Source organism: Oculina patagonica, chromosome 8, assembly GCF_052425735.1.
Source record: "Oculina patagonica isolate OP01 chromosome 8, crgOcupat, whole genome shotgun sequence".
In the NCBI taxonomy this organism is placed as follows: Eukaryota; Metazoa; Cnidaria; class Anthozoa; order Scleractinia; family Oculinidae; genus Oculina; species Oculina patagonica.
The window spans coordinates 16,746,535-16,771,378 of record NC_135765.1 but is presented as its reverse complement, the minus strand read 5'-3'; the positions used below and the strand labels follow the sequence as shown (position 1 = coordinate 16,771,378).

At 37.0% G+C, this 24,844-nt stretch overlaps 1 protein-coding gene across 1 annotated transcript; it reads right to left on the bottom strand.

The window, feature by feature from the left end:
• Positions 1–593: 593 nt before the first annotated feature.
• On the bottom strand, positions 594–23,800 carry LOC144663917 (histone demethylase UTY-like). Its single transcript, XM_078525005.1, has 33 exons — positions 23,402–23,800; positions 23,235–23,319; positions 22,901–23,009; positions 22,584–22,636; positions 19,704–19,762; positions 18,387–18,507; positions 18,031–18,085; positions 17,748–17,876; positions 17,241–17,367; positions 15,490–15,588; positions 15,261–15,392; positions 14,889–14,926; positions 14,411–14,498; positions 13,250–13,328; positions 11,486–12,754; positions 10,265–10,370; positions 9,512–9,582; positions 9,175–9,245; positions 8,217–8,280; positions 8,016–8,089; positions 6,818–6,892; positions 6,665–6,713; positions 6,445–6,544; positions 5,655–5,769; positions 5,333–5,355; positions 4,802–4,923; positions 4,621–4,663; positions 4,412–4,462; positions 3,920–4,010; positions 2,982–3,108; positions 2,244–2,357; positions 1,927–1,977; positions 594–1,517 (listed from the first exon to the last, which is right to left on the bottom strand). Exons 1-33 carry the CDS (start codon positions 23,461–23,463, stop codon positions 1,428–1,430), a joined length of 3,942 nt encoding a protein of 1,313 aa, XP_078381131.1. The 5' UTR covers positions 23,464–23,800; the 3' UTR covers positions 594–1,427.
• Positions 23,801–24,844: the final 1,044 nt, after the last annotated feature.

Genomic DNA, 24,844 nt, shown 5'->3' with positions numbered 1-24,844 from the left:
TCTTTGCTTGGAACAAATTCGCGAAAATACGTGCAGAAAATGACAAATATTCCATACCAACGTTAAGACTGGTAAATTATATCTCAAGGCTGTTCGAGGCCGGGTGGGTCTTCAGCTCTGTTCACTGAACAAGAACATGTGTTTGTACCGTGAATGATGAAGAGTGAGAGGTTTCATGGCTGTTTGATTCGCGTTTATTTTAGCTCGACCTGGACAATTGTCGAACATTGCTGCATGCATTTTCCAGCGCAAATTAACACTTAATAGTGTTTCAGCTATAAACGGTTACTAGCCGTAAAGCAAATTCTTAATCTATGACAACACAAACCGCTCCAGCATCATGAAAAACTCAAGTCACTCTGTACAACCATGATTTAGCCTTTTCTTCCAGCTACGCGAACAATGATAACGTTACATGAAGCAATAATGGTAAACTGCAATTCTTTATGACATAACACCTACACATTGTCCTTTGCATGAGTAATGGCGCCTAATTTACTGAACATACAAAGGTTCTATTTGATTAAGACATTTATCATGGTACATTGTTTAGAGGCGATGGCGGCAGAATCGACTGTCGATTACGCGAGGGCAACTTTGGCAAAATATTACATGTATTTACAAATAAGATCGCAGTACAAGGATACATCGAGGGTGCCGTACATGAAGTAGCGCATGAAAATCAGAGTGAAGCTTAAATTACAGCTTGCAAAATATTCTTACAATTTGTTTTATACGAACGATGACAATATCAGCCGGGCCAAAAAATACAATTTACAGACGGGAAAAAACATTTTCGCTCCCACAATTGAATGAGGATTTATACCTTGATATTTCAGTATTTGCACTAAGAGGATTATTCATCACCCTCTCAATTTGTCTAAAAATGCCAAAAAATAAGGGGGTGGAAATTAAAAAAAATACCAAGTTTAAAGGGAAACAACTTAATCCTATGGTCATGAATCGAGCGAAACTGAATGAAGTGGAGAAAAAATAGAACCAAGGTGAGAGCTGAAGCGGAGGTTTTAATGTAGAGATTTGCGTGATGCAGTTTGCGTGATGTCACGCTCTCAACCCTCGAGCTAAAAACCTCACGCAATAATTGAAAAACCCAGGGATTAAAACATTAAATTAAAGAAGAATGTGACTGGATGTATCATATCATGTACAAAATAAACTTCGCGAATTCTTTGTTAGCAGAGAAGGAGAAACAAATTGAAAATAAATTACACTAAAAAGTACCGAAATTGCATCCAGGTTCACTCTCTTCAGCGCGAAAAAAACAAATATAATTTTGTACTAACTAAATTAAATATCATACAGGTCGCATGAGATTCAAATTTACGCTCAAATTTAACGCTTTGTTCAATATACAAAATATACCTCTTTTGTACAAAAAAAGACAACGAAAAGTATCAAAACAGTGCCTAAGCCAAATTACTAACACCCTGAGCGACCACGCCAACAGGTTGAGAGGAATTCTGGGACATCACGGAATCCACAACCCGTGGGGTCACCTGAAACAGTAAGGAAAGGGAAAAAGTGAATAAATGTTAACAAAATACTGGCACATTCTTAATACTACAATGTTGTAAAATAAGCAGAAATTCCAAGTAAAGATATTTGTGATTTGTCGAGACTGGGTCTTCAGGGGAAAATAAGTGTCTATTTGTTAAGAATGGCCCTTCATGTTTGATGCCGTGTTACGAGTGTCTGAGCTCCCGATCAGTTTGATAGGGGGCTCTGGCTTCCAAAAAGGTAAGTCCATAAACTAAGGGTTCACTGAAGAACGATTACGATAGAAACCAAAGTCGGCAAATAATTGAAAGGGTTAATTTCGCCTGAAAGAGTGTTGCCATGCCTAACACTGAGTATCAGGAAGTTCCGAAAAAATATTCAACAAAATTTATTTAATGTAAAGCTTACCGTGTGTAATTTAAAATTATTATATACTTCAGTCAGCTCTTCAAGCGTGTACTGCAAAGAAGAAGTTGTAAATACAATGAGAAAACTACCAAAAATAGACTTTCAAACATTACTTTACTGGATGTCTGCTCTCACAGGAGTGGATAAGAGCTAACAATAGTTGGAACTTGACAACCAATTTTCTTGAGCTTTCATCGAGGTTGAACCTTCCCAGAATTTTAGAGATCAACAACACTTTCTCAACCAATTAATACTAGCTGTGTACTCGTTATTCGTAAGGTAGCAAACTCGATCCAGTCACTCAAAATGTGTCCTACCTGATTGAGGACAATAAACCCATCAAGATTGATGCTGGTCTTTCTCGCGCAATCTTGGCAATAAACTAAGTGCTTCTTGTTGTCAGTCACAAACAGAATGTTAAACACTTCCACCTATAAAAAAAGCGAACAAGGTAACGTAGTGTAGCAAAACAAGATACTGATAAAGGAAACAGGAAAGGTTACATTAAGACTTTCCCTCAAAATCTCCTTTCAAGTGTGGAGGGGCCTCCATTTTACACTATTTCTGAAGGTCTTTAAAAGAGATGTGAGGAATCGTGGCTGGGAATCTTCTTGGTTAATAATCTCTCGCAATTACAGTCAACTCTCGCCTTGCCGACACCCCGCTACTACGGACACTCAATATTACGGACAAAATACAGATCCCCGGCGAAAGAAGTTTGACTGAAAATGACTCCCGCTATTACGGACTTTCGCTATAACGGACAATAAACGACGCCCCGAGCGCGTCCACTATAACGAGAGTTGACAGTATGAACAAACTTCCGACAAAATCCAGTCTGATTCACTCCACTGTTTCTTATAACCGTGTGAATGTGCGTCTCAGAAGAGTCGCTAAAGTTTGTTGTGCGAATTTTTTAGGTTCCTACGAGAGATTTTCATCAGAGAAGGGAGAAAATTTCCGTGTACTCAAACAGTCTTCACGTAAAGAGTACACAGAAGAGCCTGAAGTATGTCTTACTTTTTACTATCTCATCAGACACCTCAGCTACTTACATCGCACTGAGCACAGTAATGGGATCCTTCATTGTGTTTCTTTCCATGCCACATCACCTCAATCCCAGCACGCTTTAGTTTTTCCACGGTAACCTGGCAATACTTGAGCGACCTGGCCAGTACCACTCTGCAATGACATATAACAAGGTTACTACTGTAACCCTCAACATGCACATTAACTATTGTCTAAAGTCATTACGTGTGTTTTTTCTTTGCCAGTTTCAAACTCAACCAATAAGAGAACACATCCGGTTCTTTTTAACCAGTCAGAAGCAAGTCCAGAACTACCGTATTTACTCGAAAAGGCGCCGCGGCGCTTATTAAATTTTTCGCGCTTCAAGTGCGGCGCTTATTTAAAATTTGGACGCCGCAAAGAATCTAATCTAAACGAAACTTCTAGTTACTAAAAGAAGGGTCTTTTGATTGTCAGTATTCGTCTCTACTTAAATATTCGTCTCTTACGGAAGAGAGTAGTTGCGCTTGCTGTCCCGACAAAGCTCACTGCCTGCGTATTGTTAGTAGTTGGATAGAAAATATAATAGGCGAGCGGTAAAACATAATAACTTTGAACTGCGAAACATCGCTTTTGATGAAAAGGAATTTCCAAGGCTGTTTTAGAGTTTCTTTGTAGTGCTATTTTTGTTTATACAGAATTCCTCGAATAAGCGCTGCATCGGGACTGCGGCGCTTATTCGGGTGCGGCGCTTTTCGCGCTTATTCGGAGGCGGCGCTTATTCGAGTAAATACGATAAAGGTGACTCGGCGTATGCGCATAGTGACGCGGGTTGCATGATTTTATTTTGCGTTCTGATTGGTTCATTGTAAAATTTCTCTTTGTCGTGATTGGTCAGCTGTGATGTCCTTGAAAACGGCATTTACGAAACGACTAAAACAAAATCTTGTGATTATATAAAATTAACTTTTGTACACAGACCTACCTGATGTGTTCAAAAAGTTTTCTCTCAGTGATTTTGACATTTCTTGCTAGGTTCCATGATAGATGCAGCATTGCAACAATGGACTTCTCACCTAAAGTTAATCAAATAAAAGGAAATATATCAGTACCTATCTGAGCAACTAGACTTGTTGTCTTAGTGAAAGCTCGAAAAAAACATTGCGACTTTCACTTAAGCATGGGTGTAAAAGAGCTCAAATTACAGGCGTTTATTTTGTTAAAAAAATGCAAGCAGGAGGAAGACAATTTTTTTCAAAACGGATGCCTACCAAACTTAAACTATTGTTAGATGTTATTACAAAATACACATAATTATAGGCTGGCATATACCCATGCGGAACAATAGCAAAAGATGAACATCATGTATAGTAAAGGCAAACTGCCCAATGTCAACGTTGACAAACAGGAACAACCTAATCTTGTTTGTAAACACAACAGCAAATAACAATTTAATTACTGCAAATGAAATTCTTGCCTTGTAGTTTGTTCCATTCATATCTGTCAATGGCAGCATTGTACATAGTCTCTGCAAAAATAAAAGACAAAAATGCTATAAAAAAAAAAACAAACAGTTTCTCATCGGTTGCAGTTAAATAGATTTTTTCAATTAAATTCATTTTTTCCAACCCCCATAACACAGTACTATGACTATAGTGCAAGAATACTTTCAAACCTATAACTTACCCATAAGAGGTCCTACATTCCACGCAATGTTGTTACACCAGCCCTACAAAATGTAACCACAATCATCAAAACTGCAATCCATGCAAAAGGAAGCAATCGTTCTTTGTATAGTTAACTATCTATCACTTTGCTTTATTATACTGATTGAGAAACAAAAACTTATACAGACTGAATTGCTCACCGATGACTGTACCCAGTGAACGACCCCTGGGCTGAGCCAGACCAGGTCACCAGGCCGCTGGATGAATCTGTACACTGGAATGCGTTCCTCATAAAGCTCCTCTAGAATAGGCCACCAAGAACCTTCAAAACAAATTAAAAAATATATGTATTTAGCACCATTGGTTACCGAAGGACAGGGAAATTTGCTGTCTATTTCATATGATGGCTCAGTAGTCATATAGTTTTTCTATTCTAGCTCTTACTGACAACTCGATAAAAGGAGATAGGGGAAGGGAAAAGGGTGGGCCCCCTCCCTTGGGAGGTGTAGGTGGACAAACAGGAGGGATTTGTATGTACATCTATTCATTGTATGGAGTTAGGGCAGGAGGAGGGAGTTTGAGGCTAAGGGACGGGGAGGAGGAGGAGGGATGGAGGAAAGAAGGAGGGATTTGGAGATGGGTAGGCAGGCCAGGGAAGAGGTGATTGAGGGCACTAAGAAGAAGAGAAGCAGACATGTTACTCAAAATTTAAGACAACTAAGGCTTCTTACCTGTTAGAAAATTTACATTATTCCTGCAACAATGAAAAATATAAAACAAATTGGTTATATGCAATACAAAGATATGTCAACAATAATGGCTTTGACATTAATGAAAAGACACGTTACTAAGCAAGTAACTGTAATGCCAGTGTGCTCTGTAAAAGTTTACACTTGGTTTTGAGAAAACATTGGACAGTTTGCCCTTAGTTTAACAGCATACTTACTGTATACATCAAAACCTGTGCCTCTCTAATGTGTTATAAATCAACTTCTTGATTGCAGAAAAGTAATAAAACCACTAAACTTGTACATGTCTGCTTAATGCACTTACTTTTCACAAAGGTTGTGTAAGACTCCCCAATATTCTGTAGGTGTCGCAAACCACTCTGAGTCTCCAGGACCAATGTTGATATTTATGGCGTAGAAATTATTGTTTTCTTGATGACCTTAACAAAACATTTATCAAGAATGTGAGAAGCTTCTTCTATCAACAGCAGTAAACTAATAACCTGCTTTAGAGCTGAAAGCTTTACATTGTGTCTTATGGTGTCCAACACTAGAACATACAGCTACAAACACATGAAGAGTATTACATTGTACAGTAGAAAGAAAAGAAAATATTTGGTAACAATTTGACTGCAAAATTAAGGTGATCAGAGAGACTCTTTAATTTGGTCACTGCAAACCTATAACCAAGTGGAATCAAGGCATAGTTTATCATGCATCATTCAATGTGATTGTCATGTTTTGAGTACAGTTTTGAGTACAAGAGAGACTCTTTGATCACTGCAAACCTATAACCAAGTGGAATCAAAGCATAGTTTATCATGCATCATTCAATGTGATTGTCATGTTTTGAGTACAGTTTAAAGCTGTACAGTCAACCCCCTCTAAAACGGACACCGTCCAGACTGATTTCAACTGTCTGACCTAAAGAGGTGTCCGTCTAATAGGGAGTTTAGTTAAAGTAAAAAGACTGTAAAACAGAAGGGGTTGGAACAACACCAGGTTTCCTTCTTATAAAGGTGTCGGTTAAGAGAGTCAGAAAGAGTTGACTGTAAAACCATAGCCAGTATGGTTTTCAGACTTCATAATCTCAATCTTGTATAGCCGTTTGTTACCTGGTGTCCGGCACCCTGGTATCTTCATGTACAACTGCACTGAATTCATTCCAAGAATTGTGTGACCAATATGGCTCAACATGTTCCCTGGAGTCACGACCTGAGGACAGTGAGTGAACAGCATAGAAGTAATACACTTCCAGGCCAGCACCAGAAATCTAAATATCAAAGCTCAATATAATTCTTGATGACAAGCAAACCTAACCTGAGCTATACTAACCTTTGCAAATGGTGGAAGTTTAGTTAGCTCTTGAAGCTGTGTTTTCCATCTAAATAAAAAGAGAAATGTATTTACACATGTAACATGAGAATTTCAGATTAGTTAACAATATAATTATTTAAGGAAAATGTGAAGCATTAAAGTGGGACTTACTTTCTTTCATCAGAAAGGTCAACATTAGTACCAAACTTGATCCATTTAAATTTCTTTCCTTTGCCTTTTCTACCACTGGGAAGTTTAAAACAAAATGACTAAGTTTATATTCTAATTTATCTGCATGTATTACAATAACCATTTATAAAGCACATTATTATTCCACTATTGCACCATTTTACCACATTAGGGCAAAGGAACACACAAAATATGCCACGTTATTACACAGTAGAACAGGGCAAAAATACGGGCGGACAAACTTACGAAATACTGGCCCAAACAAAGTGGAAAAATTAGTGGAATAATAAATCCCTTATTCGATGGTTTAACATATAATACGAGCGGAAATTTTGCTCATTGCTCGTATTTTTCCTTGCCCCTACGGGGCTTGGAAAAATACTACGCAACTCACAAAATATCCACGCGTATTATATGTCAAACCATGGAATAAGGTGTATGTATAACATGGATTGTTATATAGCCGGAATTTTCCCCCCAACAGTGTGCAGCCTTATTGGCTACTTGGAGGTCACATGATATCTAACAATAAAACTGTTTTCTGCCAAAAGTCTCCGAGTGGGCAAAGTTGCATTAGATATTCTATTACATCAGAAGGTAACAGTGCATTGTTACCCATAAATGTTGACTGACGACTGCCATCTAAGGCCTGGTTCACACTAGCGACATAACGACATAACGGCATGGACATAACGACATAAAGAAAAGTTCAGTTCATTCTTTATGTCGTTATACTTATGTCATTATGTTCCAACTATGTCGTTATGTTATGTTGTTCACACTGGTGACATAAAACATCTATGTGAGGTGTTTTTTGCATTTGCGTGACCTTGCCATTATGTCGTTATGTCGCTAGTGTGAACCAGGCCTAAGTCTCCATTGTGCTATATGACAAATCACTTCATGACTACTGGTGCCTCGGGAAACCAGTTAATTGTGTTTCCTTCAAATCTCGTTGTTTCCCTTGGCTCTGCCTTGGGAAACATTGAGATTCTCAGGAAACAAAATTAACTGTTTCCCTCGGAAGCAGTCATTGAGTGTATAGGGGTATAATATCTCACAGCGCTCAAGGTATTATTTAAAAGTGCATGCTCTGTCTAAATATTAAGTCTGTTTTCCAGGGAATGTTGTGAAGCATTTTAAGTTGCATGTGCGAGGAATACTGATGTATTTCACATACTTCTTTGAGCTTGATGAAGAATCACTGTCTGAAAGTGATGGTTCCTTTATGCCTGACAGTCTCTCCTGCTCTTCCTAAAGCAAACAAACACAACAACATGTTAGTTTTTATTGTACTTAATGAACCAGTAAAAAATATATATACATTTAAAATGATAAGTAAACTTGCGTTCAATAAAAACAACATTGTGCAAGGTTTTACCTTCAAGGACTCCTGGAATGAATTGGCCTGGTATTGAGCATACTTTGCAATTGTTGTGAATGATCTGTGTAAAGAGATGTCAGACATGATGTTGTGGCTCCAGATGCGGCACATTGAATTTTAGAGTGCTTTGTCAGAGGGTTGTAGAAAGGCATGCTATTCATTCCGGTTAGCCTAAATAGCACTCCCGTTAGCTTAGGTAGCTTGTGGTTAATGTTTGTTAGCCTTTTAGTTTAGAGTAGGAAATTGAACTGCCTTGCATGCCTCATTTCCCCCCCCCCCCCCCTCGCATGCCTCACTGCCTTGCCTTGCTGCCTCGCACAATTGTAAGACTCCATCAGAGTACATGTATTAAACACAAAAAATGACGACACTAATAATAATGATAATGGAAATTTCCAGTGGGATCTTCCACAAAGTGGCTCTTCTTGATCCCACTGATTCCAGATCGAATTGGAATTTGGAAATGTTGGTTTTTGTGGAGGGAGGAAAACCGGAGAACCCGGAGAAAAACCCTTGGAGCAAGGACAAGAACCATCAACAAACTCAACCCACATATGGTTCCCGGGCCGGAATCGAACCCGGGCCACATTGGTGGGAGGCGAGCGTTCTCACCACTGCGCCATCCCTGCTCCCCTAGTGAATCTCTGGAAAACATTTTGTATTTTTTTTTTTTTTTTTTTTTTTTTTTTTTCTAACCGTTTTTTCTTCTTCCCTTTTTTTTATATTATGATAAATAAGACAAAAAAAAAAAACTTAAAAATTTTAAACCAAAGATAAATTTAAACCACAACATATCATTCACACATACCTTGTGATAGGAACTTTTACAACAGAAAAAATTCATGCTCCACAAACAAAAGCTTTTATTATCAGATATTGCAGTATTTGGTATTCAATGTCACATCAAGAAAATACAACACAAATCTCAAAACAGCAGAGCATTACAATTTTGTACCTGCTACTCTCACAAAGCCAAACTTTCTTTTCGCCATTAGTATCCCAGTTTTCATCTGAGGCTTGAAGTCTCTGGAATGTAAAAATGAGTTATGAAGTAATTAAATGACAATGTTCCAGCCTGTGCCAGTTGTCAATTGACTTTAGAACTGCTGCAGTCAGATGACCAGGCTCTAAGGTTTTATTTTGTTGCATGGTTGCCTTCCAAAAATAAATGGTTTCTTACCATTATAATAAAAAGGAAGAAAAAGATACTTAATCAGAATAGAAAAGATTAAGAAAAATTTATGTGATCTACAAAATAATTGTCAGTATCTTAGAACAACCCTGAGTTTTACCTGTGTTCTCACTTCTACTTGGTGATCACCATTTGTTTCAACAAGAGTCTTGGTTGAAAATAAACTCAAATCTGCAAAAGTGAACATCAGATAAATGAATAATAAATCCTCATGGGACATTCACCAAAACAAAGATTTGTTTCTTTTTTAAAATTGAAAAAAAAGTTGTTAACCTTTTGTTCAAAATAATGGTATTGGTGATTGCGAAAACTTGAAAAACTAAAACCTAGCACTGGTTTGGTGTCAAAAATATAATCAGGAAAACTACCGGAATTATACAGGTGCATACAATGTATTACATTCAATTCTATTCAATATTAGTAGAAACTCAGCTGTGTTCTATTGGAAATCCGCGAATCTGATTGGTTCTCCCACTGATTTCTATGCGCTGATAGAAAACAGTTGCGCGCTCGCGTAGCTCTTAAGCGGTAAATTTTATTGATTTTTGTCGTCAAAGTGCACAATATTGTAGGTTTTGGACTTCAATCCTTTAGAGTTTCTACTAAAACAATTAGACTACTCGCCCTCGTTTTCTATGAGCGATAGTCAACTCGGCTGCGCCTCGTTGACTATTTGCTCATAGAAAACTTGGGCTCGTAGTCTAATTGTTAACTAGAATTTTTATTGTACACATACTTGTATTTTAAGATTTACTTGTATTTTAAGATTTCTTGCCTGCTGTTTCTTTGCACAAAAAAATCAAAGAAAAAAAAGTGATAAGTAGGGGCTGTATTTTGTATACAGCATACAAACCTAATCTAAGTGCAGCTGCTAATCCTCTGATTACTAGAACAGGGTGTGTATTATTCAGCACCAGATTTTGGAGCACTGGTGAAAATGCATCCTTCTTGTTCTCAACCTACAAAAGGAGTCAAGAGGAATAACATCCATCAGTCATCAATAATGCCACAAAGACCACTTCAGTGTTATGTCATCAGCAAATTATATAAAAAAATAAGTGCAAAGCAAGAGATCAGGGCAGGAAAAAAAAAACAGGTCCCATTGCCCAGGCCAAGTAAACTTTGCTCTTGGGCAAGTTAAAAAGGAAATTGGTGGCCCAGTGGGTAAGTAAAAATGATTACCCTCGGTAGTCTTGCAAGTCTGAGTGATGGTAAAAAAAAATAGTATATAAGGGCAATAGGCCAATTCCGATAACCTGGCTTCAAGGCTTGGGGGAATAAAACAAAATTAATGATTTCTTTATCCCTGAACCTTGACATGATATCTTTCGTTTTATTCCCCCAAGCCTCGGAACCAAGTTAGAATTTTAATATAATTTATCGGAAATGGCCTATTGGATTTCATTACTTTTTTTGGGCTCTGAAGATGTGACTGTTTGAACATTTCTCTGTCTTTCTGGCATGTTACAACAGCCTCAAAACGGGAGCAGCGTCAAATGATAATCGTTAGAAATCTAAGTGGGTGATAATTACAATTAAACGTATTTAGCAACAAGCAACTGTTAAAAAAAAATGAAGAAAACCCTAAGGCTAACACTGTACGGAAATAATTGTATTGTAGGCACTTTGTTAGTATTGTAAGTAACGTGTATTGTATGTAAGTAGTCTCTTTAAATGTAACTTAATGTAGTGTAAGTAATGTAAGTAATTGTATTGTAAGTAATTATTCAGTAAGTGATGTAGGTAATTGTCCCGTAAGCAATGTAAGTAAGTGAACTGTAAGTTGTTTTTTTTTTCTGTGTTTTGCAATTAAAAAAAAAAAAAAAAAAAAAAAAAAAAAAAAAAAAAGATGTGACTGTTTTATCAGGATAAAATATCATTAAGTGAGAGTTGACATAATGTCTGTCAAGTATGGAGAATTATTGCAGGGTTACCCAAGCATTCAATTCACCATTATGATAATCTTAATAATTATAATATACATGTACCTGGTTCCAGGTGTCCAACACTATGGCCCAAAGCTGTTTGTCTTACATAATATTGTATCTCCAAGTGACACTGAAGTAGTACTTACATAAATAATTGGGGTCTGTGGTGATAGCTTGTCTGTTGGAAGAGGAGGTGCTGGAGTAGGAGGTGGGTGAGGCATTTCATTGGCATCAAACAATAAGTTCAACTTTGGCACCATTAAATCACCACCTCCTGAAGTAAGATTGAATGGTGACTTGGATGAACCAGGCGAGACAACTGCAAGCTGTTTTGATGGAGACAAAAGGTCAGCCGGAATCAGAGACGGAGAGAACGTTGATTGTCCTCCCTGTAGACCTGAACTTGGAGATAAACAGCTTGGGTTGATGATTGAAAGAGGTTGAGTTAAACTTGGGGACAGAGTTGAAGTTGTGTGAAAAGGTGATTTCTGCGTGGGCGACATGACGTAACTTGGAGAGGAGAATGGAGAAATGGTCATTCCACTCGCACAACCAGTAGCACTTGAAAATCCTGAATAGGTTGAGATTGGCCCATTGCTCAATGTTGGATCACTATTTCCTGTTAACGGACTGGGTTTAATGTCAGCAGAGCAGTTTATTTCAGTCAATAGTGTTGTATCCATTCCGCTAGTTAATGATGCCTCAGTGGTGCTTGATGACCCTGCAGTCAATGATTCACTGGATAGAAAAGCTGTTCCTTGACTACTTACAACACTCTGACTGAGAAGTACATTAGAAGACGTTGAAACAAAGTTTGACGAAAGTGATGAAAGCACTGCTGTATCAGCCCCTGCTATAGAGTTCTGATGTCCAGCCACTTGCATCATGTGATCTCCTGGCACAACAGATGTTTCCATGGCGGACACCGATGAGTTACTATGAGCACCAGTTAGGAGTGACTCTGACTGCGTAAAAGGCCCAGGCAATGATTGCGTGAGTAAGGTAGGAGCGACTGAATTGGAGATTCCTTGTGTTGTAACACAAGTACTAGTTTGCATCTCACTATTTGGAGGCTTAGCAAGCTGATTGTCCAAGCCCGTGGATGCCGAATTTTGACCATTGTGTGGTTGAACTGTATCAGACCAGTTATTTTGTGAACTTAAACCAGGAACAGACAGTTTATTAAGTTGACTTGCATCAAGATGTTCGTGATTTTCTCCTTTCGTACTCTGAAAAGAAACATGGTTGGTCATGGTAGGAATGGCAGCTGTATTTTCCAAGGAAACTGTAACATTAGCCTGAGTGTTATTAAGTTCTGTGCCTTGTTGTTGCTGTTGTGCTTGCTGTTGTAGATAAATTTGTTGCAGCTGCTGTTGTTGCAGACCTTGTAACTGACCGCTTGTTAACAATTTTACCTACAAATAAATAAAAAAAAAATCACAACTGCACACAGATCATTGATTTTAAAATTGAAGTACGTTGCAGTGTTGCAAATCTCACAAAACTGCATGATAAAAATGATACAATGTACATGTAAACAAAACAAACAGATGTCAACTGGAAAAACCAGGGCATTATTATCTGGCGGGTGGATATCTGGATATCAGAACTGAACCCTTTTCGTCCTCAATATAAGAGGTGCTTAATTTTCGGAGAGCTTCTGTGAGAAGTTCAACAGTGGTTTAAAATATCATCTTTCGTTAGTAAACACTGACATCTCTCTTAGAGTCTGATCTGTGTGTGAGTTTCACTTTAAATAAGCACATGGATGTGAAAAGTTACATTGCAATCAAAGTACATGTAATAGCTCCATTGAAACCATGCAAACTGATCTTCAATTTTTTAAAGAAACACCAGTTTGAAACACATAATATACAGATGCATGTGAGATGTGAGATCATGCTACTTACCTGTGCATTCCTTATTGTTCTTGTTGTAAGTTCAGCAGGTATAGGCAACTTCCAAGCTTCATCAACAGATGGAATATTCCTGATAAAGAAATAAAAACTGTTAGTAATGACAGTTTTTGCAAACCATCGTAAAAAACTGTGGCCAGGGCCCATCATTAGAGTGTGATAGCCAAGCCCAATAAACCCTGACGCTATTAACACGATAAATAATTGTCTAGAGTTCTATAAAGTTCTTTATACCATGCCATAGAAAATACAGCCAATCAGAATACAGGAAAGCCGTTGTATATTCGACGGTATTCAACCCAACCTTCCCATCGTGCGCTGCGATCTTATTCTCGATGAAATTTAGTGAGCGTATTTTCTATGGCACGGTATAAAATAGTTACACAACACTTTCTCGTGGTGTACTATGGAATATCCCACTTGTCACTTGTATTTTCTTCGTATACACACTCGCCTAAAGGCTCTGTGTATACCGAGAAAATACAAGTGACTCGTGGGATATTCCATAGTATACCACTCAAAAGCGTTGCATAACTAGTATATAGCAGGGCTCGAAAAAAAAAAAAGCTTGCTCTTCAGACAAGCAGCTCTCAATTTTGCGTGTCCAGGGCAGTTGCATGCTTGTCTTTGTTTATTTTTTTATGATTAAGTTAGCAGATGACTTGCCTGGGATCTTGCCCGTCGGGTAAGTGCATAGATGCCAAGTTTTTTGGCTGGCATGGAGTGAGAAATTGAATTGCCCCGAAGGAGCATTAGTGAGACCCAGAGGAGGTAACTTCTAGGGGGGTCTGGGGGTATATTCCCCCCAAAAATTATTAAAAAAGTAAGTTGTAGAGAAGCAATCTCCTTCATTATGGGCAAACATTTGTTGTTTTTAAACTCTTCCCTACTCGATTAGCGTTCATCTCTACCAAAGTACAGCTGAAAGTATTATCTCTTTATTTAAATTAATAAGACTTTTTCCTCAAGTTGTAGTATTTTAAAAAAGCGTGATATTTTGTCTGAATGGCATGGTTGCGTGAGATTAGGTCAAAAAGAGTGAGTCTCACGCCAAAAGTGTGAGGCTTGGCATCTATGTAAGTGAGCATAAAAAATTAATTAAAAGAAAAAAACTAGTCCAGAACTAGTCCAGAACTTATTCAGACAAGCACTTACTTTTTCTGTGCTTCTCCTTGCTGTGGCATCATGGCCAGCTGAGCCTGTAGTGCTTTGACACGTGCCTCAATTGTGCTGTCTGTCGCACCTGTGGAACAATCAGTAAGTTGTTGTCACAATGATTTAGGATCAAACTGCTATTTTTGATCCACCAGGGACGACCTGGTTGTTGCCAGGTTAATAATGCTATCCACTGTATTACAACTATCCAACACAAAATCATACTTGGTTTCGTTAATACATAATATTGCTGACGATTTTTTAAAAATGAATAATGCACCATCAATACATGTATTTACAAAATAATGTAGATGTAACATTATTCCTATTGACAATGACAATGTCAAACTCTACACTCAGGTGCCTTACAAATATTTTTGTTAATTAAAATAAAAAAGTTATCAACACTGGAAACAACTGGTTTTGAAATGACAAACTGAGAAATATCATCATTGAAGATAATTTTTGCATATCTTACCATATCTCCTGGCTGCACTGTAACAAGCAATAGCATCACTAAAAGGAAAAGGAGAAAAACATTAAAATATGGGAAGCAAGTTGAATCACGTAAATGTAGCAGTTATTCTTTAAGGTGGCTCCAGAGACAGAAACCAGATGCAGATCTAAGAGATGGCAAAAACTTACCTCTGAGCGTTACTGTAGTTTAGATTTATGTTTCAAAAATAACTTTGTATGCTACTACAAATATGAAAATTCTACATGAACATGAAGATGTATGTTGTTACAAAATTAATACAGGTGCAAAAGGTCAGTTCATGAACTATGACTTTTGTTGTCCAAGGTTTCTGCAGTTATTACATGTACATGTATGTGACAAATAAATACTTGCCTTAGCTGTTCACATGCTTCATAAAGAATACCCAAATCTGTCCATGCTGCCACATGTGTAGGGTCCAACTGGATGGCACACACATAGGCCTGCAATGCGTCCATAGGCTGATTTTGTTGCTGATACAAAACTCTACAAGAAAAAAATGTTACGAGACTTTTAGTCTTCAATTCCTGTCAGAAAAGTCTGCATGTTGAGAAATCAATCAGTATTCCATGACAACACTTACCCTATAGAGCACCAGGTGTCAGCATTGGCCTCTGATTTGTCGATGGCATGACGATAAGATGTGAAAGCATCATGCACTTTTCCTTGCATGGCATAACACCTGGTATAAAAGGGTACAAAAAATGATACAACATGCATTTTCCACTAACTCTTAAGTTTTTTTTGCACCCTCAGGGCTGGAAATAACGGCCGGTCAACGGACAATGTCCGGTCTGATTGTGGATTTGACCGGTCAAACTTTCCACTTGCCGGTCACATTGACCGGTCAAACTTTCCACTTGCCGGTCATATTGACCGGACACATTCAATTATATTGAAATAAACTAAAGTTTTCATGCTGTTCAGTTGTTTTCTATAAGTAGGCACATCGCTTAATTGTGGAACTTTGACCTGAAATGATCTGTAACTATTGTATTGAAACAGACATCGGCGTTCTCACACATCCGGTCTAGTCCGTCTCATATTCTTTATTCCGTAATTTTCAAGTTCTCCATTTCCTCCTGCATTTAAAATAGCTCTAAATCCCAGAAATAAAAAGTATAATTTAAAGGAGTTACAATGAAAACAATATTTTACATCTTCGCATGTTTTGAAGTGTGTTATTTGCCGTGGCATTTTTGTAGTGTTACGTGCGCCGTGCATAGTGATATGAAACTGATTGTTTACGTTGAATAATTTCATGTCTATAAATACTACAAGCAGTTGAATGAAAAAGCCTCTTGTTTTCGTGAATGAGAACAGCTCTCAAATAGGTAATACACAGAAAATAACAATCAGATCAGAACTTAAAAGTTATTAGAGCGAGTTTTCATTCTAATGTCTCAACTACTTGTCTTCTTTTATTTGTAAGTTCAAGTTTATGCGAATTTTGTGCGAAATGTAATTTGATTCTACACTGTCTTGTTATTCATGTCCATGAATGGTGAAAACAAAACTTGTTTTAATGAAAGTTGTATTTTCATGAATGAAACCCTGTTTCACTTGAATTTAAAAGTCAATTGCTGACTACAATCCAATTTTATTTCTATTTTTCAACGTTTTTTTGTTACATGTAATGAATGATGTGAACTTAACAAATGGTACATTACTTTTCATTGCTTAGGGCCATGGGTAATAATCCCTTTGGCCTGTTTTGTTTTGCTCTTAGATTACAAAATCTGTTGTCTCCTTTTTGGAACTTTTGCAAAATCTAATTTTAGACACAAGTCACCTCTGGAATTTTTTCATCAAAAGATGTAGATTTCACGTTGCGTTTCCCATCTATTTTCACAGCTTCAGAAAAAAAAGTTGGCTATTGCTTTAGGGGTGGGGGGTTAATATTTTGAATTTAATTAGGAGAAAATGTCATATTATATTTGACCGGCCAGAAACCAGGTATGACTGAGCTAAAATTCATTTGGCCAGACATCTTGACCGATGATCATGCGGCCATTATTTCCAGCCCGACCCTGAAGAATGAACTCTGGATCAAATGTTATAGGCTCCAGCCCTAACTGGGGTCTTTGTGATGAGTTCTTAGGCAAGGCACTATAATCTTAAAATGCCTCTCTACCCAGGAAAAATAAAAAGCAATTGGTATTTAGAAATATTTAGGAGAACCTGGCAAAAAAACCAGCAGTTCATTATCTGTGATGGAGTAGCTTCCCAGTTATTTCATGTTATGAAAACTAGAGTAAAGTGGTACATTTTGCAAGTCACCATAAGTAGAAAAACAAGTCAACATGATCTTAGATAAAAAAGAAACAAACTAACCTGCCTATAAGATACCATGCAGCACCACTATTTGGATCTGTCTCAATAGCCTTCAGTAACAGCTGGACGGCCTTCTCCATTCTGGATGTTCTATCTCCAAGGTGTTCCTTGTTGTAATACATCCAACCTTTTCAAAGTAAAAAACATAAAAATCAATATCAATCTACTGCTGAACATTACAACTAAATGTATATTTTATTACTCTACTCTATTGCTCTACAGTGCACTGGTAAATGCTGATTACATGTAGTTTTACCAGGAAATGCAAAAGACCTGAGAAAGGAACATAGAAGGATTTAATTAGATGGGACCTACGGTATCCCTTTTGCTTGGGGTTTTTTCAATTTTTTTTTTTATAACCCATGGGTTAACCTAGCTTTGAGATTATCAGTTATATTGTGTAATAATTTTCCCGTAGAGGTGTACTGGTAAGCCCAGACACTGTTAAATTCAAACACCGAATATTTGTAGGTTACAGTAATCAGCACCCAATGAAAGTAGACTTACCCAGTTGTTTATATGCATTAGCCCGGACAGTGTTGGGTGCATTAGGAGTCTCTATGATGGTTTCATACATTTCTTGAGCTAAATCACACTTGTTCTGCATCTCAAAAAGGTGACCCAGATGAAAGCGAACTGCAATTAACAAGAAAATAAAATCAAATCATTACTTTACTTTTTACAGAATAATAATTATGAACTGTTTAAAACTCTGCCTAAATCTGTCAGTTCCTGATGGTTTAGTACCAGGTTACACTTCTCCGCATTAAGAGATATAGCAAAAACTTACTTTCAACTTTAGACAGTGAGCAAGGACTGGAATCCATTAGTGCCATCTGAAAGTGCTGCAAACAAAACAGAACACTGTTACAAATATTCAGACTGTACCAGGAGAGGTGCAGGGACATGCATGAGGATACTCAATGGTTTGAGCATTGGACAGGATCATTGTTGTGTTATGTTCTTGGACAAGACACTTTTCTTTACTCAAAGACCCTCTGGAGCCACTCAGGAGAATAAATAAATATTGCCAAACTGTTACCAGGGCAACCTGACAAAATAATAGGGTTACACGTGATGGACTAGCATCTCATGATCCGTGTATATTGGTGAGAACTAAATAAATATCCATTGTCAGCCACTTACTTTGATACTTGCTTCACAGCTGCCTTGTGCTTTAAATATGATTCCCAGCCTGAGGTGAACTTCATTGGAACAATTAAAGCTGGGATCAATATAAAGCACTTGCTGGAATATCTTTATTGCCCTGTTTGAAAAGAAAACAATTATTTCAATTCATTAGTTAAATTGCATTTATTTAGTATACAGATTTAAAAAACAAAGCATGGCAAGATATTTCAATGTTATGTTTCTTAAAAAAAGGTGGGGGGGGGGGAGGGTAGAATATTCTACCTTGTTTCCTTGACTATGAAACTACATGTATGTTTATGTTGTGGTTCAAGTTTTCCCTTGGTACAGTTCAAGGTATTTTCTTTTGTTCTGGTGTACCTGTATGGAAATAACTGAGAATGAATATAAAACAAAGGGAAATAATTATTATGATAATCAGTTGAACCAAGGGTAAAATTGAACCACAACACTCATTTACACAATTATGAGCTAATGCCATAAAGAAGCCTGATAAGGGATACTTGCTTAATATATGAATTAAATGAAAAAATTGTTAAAAATGTTAGTGAATACCTGCTGTTTTGTTTATTTAAAAATCTGAAAAGTAGCAAAGTGAAGAGCAAATACATGTACCTGTAGCCACTTTCTGCCACATACATGTCACATACCTGTTGTGTATACCTATTAATATTATCTACACTTCATACAAAAAAAATTATGCCACCTTTAATATTTGGTCATATAATAGATTTCATTTTTGTAGGATACAACTTTGGTACAATTTGAACAATGCTAACAATCTAGCTACGTAGCTTTTGGCACTTGCTGGATAACAGACTTAGTACATATATACTGTACGGTATGTACAAAGTACAATACATGAATGAATTATTGTATTATGTGTACATGTCAGAGATGCCATCCTGAAAAAAATAAGAATTCTGGGAGATTACCAATTTTGTCATAAGGTAGATCTACTTAATCCCATAAATTAAGTTAAAAAATACAATTGTAGAGCTCTGCCAATTCATCCGCAAAAACATGTCAAATATCAAAAAATGTTCCCACAAAATTGGCCAAAATAAGCGTGGAAATACATAATTTTTTCAAGCACTTTCTTTCATTTCCGGGAGATTTGGTGACCCATATGGGGGACCTGGAGAGTCAGTCTATGCCTTCCAGAGTTCATATAGATGACATGTACACTTACATGTACAGGTTGTATTTCACATTTGCCATATATAATTATATTAAAACTAAGATTGCACATTCCTTTAAAAGAGCTGACTGTGCTACAGTGTATGCTTCTTATGAGAAAATATATGATCTTACCAGGGATATGCAGAAAAATTAAAATACACAATCCCTAAGCCATAAAGAAATGCAGCATCCTGCAAAAGAAACAAAACAAGAAGGAAACAGACTGAGTTATAAGATGCACTTAAAAATCCTGAGAATATTAGACCACAAACTTTCTGTGAACCCACAATGTAAATTGTGAATATTGTGCAATAATTATGCACAAGGCTATTTTTAGTAGCAGCTAATTAAAGCTCACAATTCCACACATGTATTTATATGGAAGTTCACTGATTAGAGACAAACTGCAACCAATCATGTGTACTATAGTTCCTCAGAAGATTATCCTATACAATGTTGGCACTTTCACAAATAATTAATATCAGTGCAATAAATATGGTACTTAATATAATTTAAACTGCTGTACTATTCAAGGAATTTTTATAGCAGCTTTTGAAAACCACGACACCAGCTAAGATGAGTGCATGATTTAAAGTTGCTAATAAAAAAAATTATAAGTAAAAAAAAGGCCGGTATTAATGCCACAGTTTGAAAGAAAAACCATGATTGGGTCAATATCAGTTAAAAGCGAATACTCATGGTACATAATTTACATGTACATTGTATTGCAGACAGATTAAAAGTAATTTGACTGTAAATGTGTACATACATGTACAAGCTACATGCAAAGCAGTTCTAAAGACACAATTTTATTTATCTTTTTACGGAAGACAAAATTAATTAAAAGTTAATGAAAAACGAAGAGGCAGAAATTATAAATAGACCTCTAATATACATAGACTTGACTGCTAAACATACATGTAGTACCCAGGGCTGCAAATAACAGTCGGTCATTGGACAACCAAAATTTGCTCATGTGCGATGAAATCCTAAGTGTGGTCGGACATGATGTCCAGACAATTTTTATGATCGTAACTCATTTTATGGCAACCATTAATACAAATCTGTCCGACCACAATTTTGTTTTGTCCGACCAAGATGGTGTCTTAGTGGGACATATGTCCTTGCAGCCCTGAGTACCAGTACCTAATCCTCAAAAGGCAAGATGCTAGTAATCAAAGCCACAACTTCTCAGTGTAATTTATCAATAAAAAATAATAATATACATCTATGTACAGGCGTATGCCTAATGAATACACATGTATGGTTCTGCTGAAACTCAAAGGTCATGTCAACATTTCCACTTTAAATGCCACAACAATGTCTACAGCCCCCATGTATATCTTATAAAAGTAGAAAAAAGTGAGAACAACCATATTTCATGAAAATGACCCTTAGTGAAAATATGTACAACAACTAGTTTTCCTGCTATAAATTTCAATTGTACAAACTCAACTCATTATGCAATAAGGATGCTTACATAATGAGTATAGGATACATGCATAATCAACACAAAAGAAATCGAACTATGCCAGTCTGTAAGCTCTGACTGGCATAGTTTGATTTCTTGTTTCTTGCAGACACCTTGATATTTCAGACACCCTGTTATAACAGACAGGAGTTGAAGTCCCAGTGAAGACAGAAAGCAAAATCTCCGTCCATAAAAATTGCCTATCAGGAAAGACAAATTTTTACAAGTCTCCCTCTACATTAAACACCAGTTTGTCTGACTTAACAAAACCCAATAACTCAATCCCTCAAAGAGCACTAAACCACTAAATATTTACCATGGCACATTACGACATGAAGAGGGCGGCTAAACTGCTTGGAAAAATGTTTAATAATCTTGCTTTGCTTTTGACATCTCCATGAAAGGATAAGGTCATACTGTATTACATAACAGTGCCTTAAATTCCCTACTTGAACATGTTATCAAACAAATTTATTTTGCACACGATTTGAACAGACATCACTACAGAATTTTGACACAGTATCAACACCAATTTTATTCTTTTACTCTAAGTTAACATACATTTTGCAAAATGGCCAGTTTCACTGCTGACTGCTAAATTTTACTGGGTAATAATAATATATTGTTTTGGTCTTCTATCAGACACTTGATGTGTCATATGCTTAGTGATGTTGTTATCTTGAAACAAAATTATGTTTCTGCTTGTAATAGCATTCCAGATAGATATGAAAAAGATTGACTAAAAATTGTACACAATTTTAAAATTTCACATAAAAAATAAAAACTGAGATACAAAAGAAATTTCACACAACAGACAAAAGAAAAACAACTCGAAGAATTCTTTATCCAAAACAAATTATAAACTGTAACAACCTACATTAAATCGCCAAAAATTGGCAATAAAATAAAGGGGATTTTCCCTGAGCAGGATATCAATAGTAAATAAGGTAAGTTCCGCTCTGATTTTGTCCTTTACTAAAGAGTCTAAAATTGATAACAAGAAAAAGTTTGCTCTTCAATTATTTATGAACTCAAATATCTTTTGTCTAGAAGTCGTAGAACGGACGGCTCGAGTAGAACATGGCTATGGAAAAGTGAGAGAATTGGCACTAAAAAAGCAAACTAGATCGAGAAATTAAGTTTGTACGCCAACAAATTGCTCGCCGCTCGCGGTTAATGCTTTTGCATCCTGAATAAAGAACAACGTTCGATCAATCTCGTGTTGAGCTGTGGTTAAGACGAAAGTTTAACTCATCTACTTCGTATATCATGGTTGCATGCATTTGAAGTCTTGTAAAACGAAAACAAAGGACGTCTTTTCAGTGAAATAACACGCAACAGCAGCAACCACTGTTACAGTTTCTGTTTACATAACCAATGAAATCTACACAAGCTTTTGCAATTCACCCTATATAATTTCTAGCGCCATATCTAAAGCATTGAACAATCGTTTGTGGGAAAGATGCAAGCATCAATACCATAAAATTAATCGTATGCAATCATGGCAGCTAAACGAATGCGCGAAAAATTAAATCTCTTACCTTCCAATAATCAACTTGCTGAACGTTGAAGAACTTCTGGTAGGCTGAAAGAGCTGAAAATGAAATGCATGGCACGTTGAAAAGCCTCAAATCGAAAAAATAGACAATAAATCGCTACAATAAGAAACCTACAGCCTCTCTTCGGATACCATTCGAGTGCACAGACTACGCCGGTGACAGAAATGAGCAAGGTTAATTTCATACCCTTTTGATCCAAGTAGGTCAAAATCCATAAAAGATTATGCCTGTCTTTCTTTTTTGTAATAAAACACGTCAATACATTTGATTTTGCCTGCAGCACAGGAATTTTACTATACCTTTAGGAAAGTCCTCAAGCAACAGGTGAATATGTCCCAGTTTGCAGAAAGTGGACGGTTGAACTCTCTTGCCTTCTTGTTGTAGCTCTTTCTCGAAAAAAGCTACACCCTGAATGAAAAAGCAAAGTGTGAGTAATCACAACGACCCAAGAAAAACGACTACTGTAAAATTATAAATGCTTCTGCTCCACGTAAGCTCACGTAATTATGCGCTGAGCAAACAATTAAATGCTCCCAGCGAAGTGTCACCAAAGACTAATGCCAAAGATAACGACAGAGTTCACAAACTTTGCACAAAACTTCGAGCTCGACGTTTCCATACTTTCCCCCTTACCTTGAGTAACAATGATTTGTGGTTCAGATCAGGCAAGGATGGATCTCCAATGGGGTCTTGAATTCGCAGAAATCCGTACAATCGGCTGAAGAAACGAGACATTAGATCGATCAGTAAAGCCAACCAAACGAAGACTAGAACACGAACAGGCACATTCAAAAGCTAACCTGTCATAATTCGATAAAATCTCCTTTTCTCGATCGCTCAAGACATCCACCTGGGAAACCATTGAGCATATTACTGGCCAAGTTCGCCAACTTTATCAATTTCGGCCTACAAATAACCTACACGAGTGACAGAAGTGAATTTCAAGCACACAACAAAAACAAAAGGCCAGATAGACGGTCGGGCTGCACGGCGACGTATTCGCGTAAACCATAAGTTTTTCAGTAGCTTTCACCACGGCAGGCAACCATAACCTCCAACCACGAACTTCAAACTACTAAATCCGTAAATTTCTATATAAAATAAACGAAGGTTTCATTGTCGAAATCATTGAAATGCATGAAAACTTGTCTACACTGGAGGGGTAGGAGCGGTGAAGCACGCCGTGGCGTCCACGAATGCAATTAACCAATCAGAAGCTAGTGTCGTGATCACGTGGGGGATTCCATGAACCACGCATTCGCGTAAAGGAAGTGCCTATTTGCTCACTTCATTGAACTTCCTCCGCAAATTTTTTTTGGTTTCGTTTTAAATGATTCTGACTTTTCTCTTTTTACACGATTGACCAAACAACGAACAAATTATATGTATTATTCTTACGGAAAACCGTGTTCTGCTTATATGAAAGAGTGTGACATATTGTATTACTTTGCGGCCATAGAGCATTTATTGTCATGCAAATATCAGAAATATCTCTATTTGTATTCAATGTATACATATTGGCCTGGTCAGTGAATTATGAAAATAGCTTTCGCGCTTTCGCATTTCCTAAATAAAACGTGCGCAATTCGTGTTGATGCAGAATAACTTATGCTAGAAAACCGCGCTTTCACTCTGGCAGGGAAAATAAACAAATTCACGAATAAATCGAATTTTATATTGAAAGTCACGAAAACTGAAAATAGTTAATGTTACAAAAATAGCTTACCTTGCACAGCGTAAGTGATTCTAACTCCGGTAAAAAATCTTTTGTTGGACAAGATAAAAAGAAGCAAGCTAAAGTACGCAAGGTATAATTCTACCCTAAACCGGCATATGCGAGAAACCTTTTCCCTTCTAAACGACAGAAATCTTAAGTTAACGTCTGAGAATTTTTAAGGCATGTTGTTTTTCGCACGTGGTTTAATCAAACACGAGAAATCTATCAGTATTTATAACCTTGCCTCGGTTCTAGCCCGAGGCTAAGCCATGAACTTGACCTCATTTTAATTCAATAAGTTTAAAATTGGCAGTAAAACTGACCTCAACAAGACGATAAGACCATCACCGGGCTAAGTCAATTTTGGAATTCATCGTTAAATTTCTTCGTAAAGCGGCCGATCCTAAAAAATGCTCAACGCAATTTATGAATTTACGATTGCATGTCTCGAAGACATCGCGTGACTTTCAATGCACGCAAATTTCTTGTTTTTAATCATTTTATTACTATTTTTTATACATTTCAG

Bases quoted from the DNA above. Each gene is read 5' to 3' on its own strand.
- LOC144663917 (XM_078525005.1), bottom strand. From the start codon at position 23,463: ATGGTTTCCCAGGTGGATGTCTTGAGCGATCGAGAAAAGGAGATTTTA. The intron at 15,393-15,489 runs GTAAGTGTTGTC...TTTTTCTTGTAG, and splicing joins GACACCTGGTGCTCTATAGG to AGTTTTGTATCAGCAACAAA. The intron at 9,246-9,511 runs GTAAAACTCAGG...TTTACATTCCAG, and splicing joins AAGTAGAAGTGAGAACACAG to AGACTTCAAGCCTCAGATGA.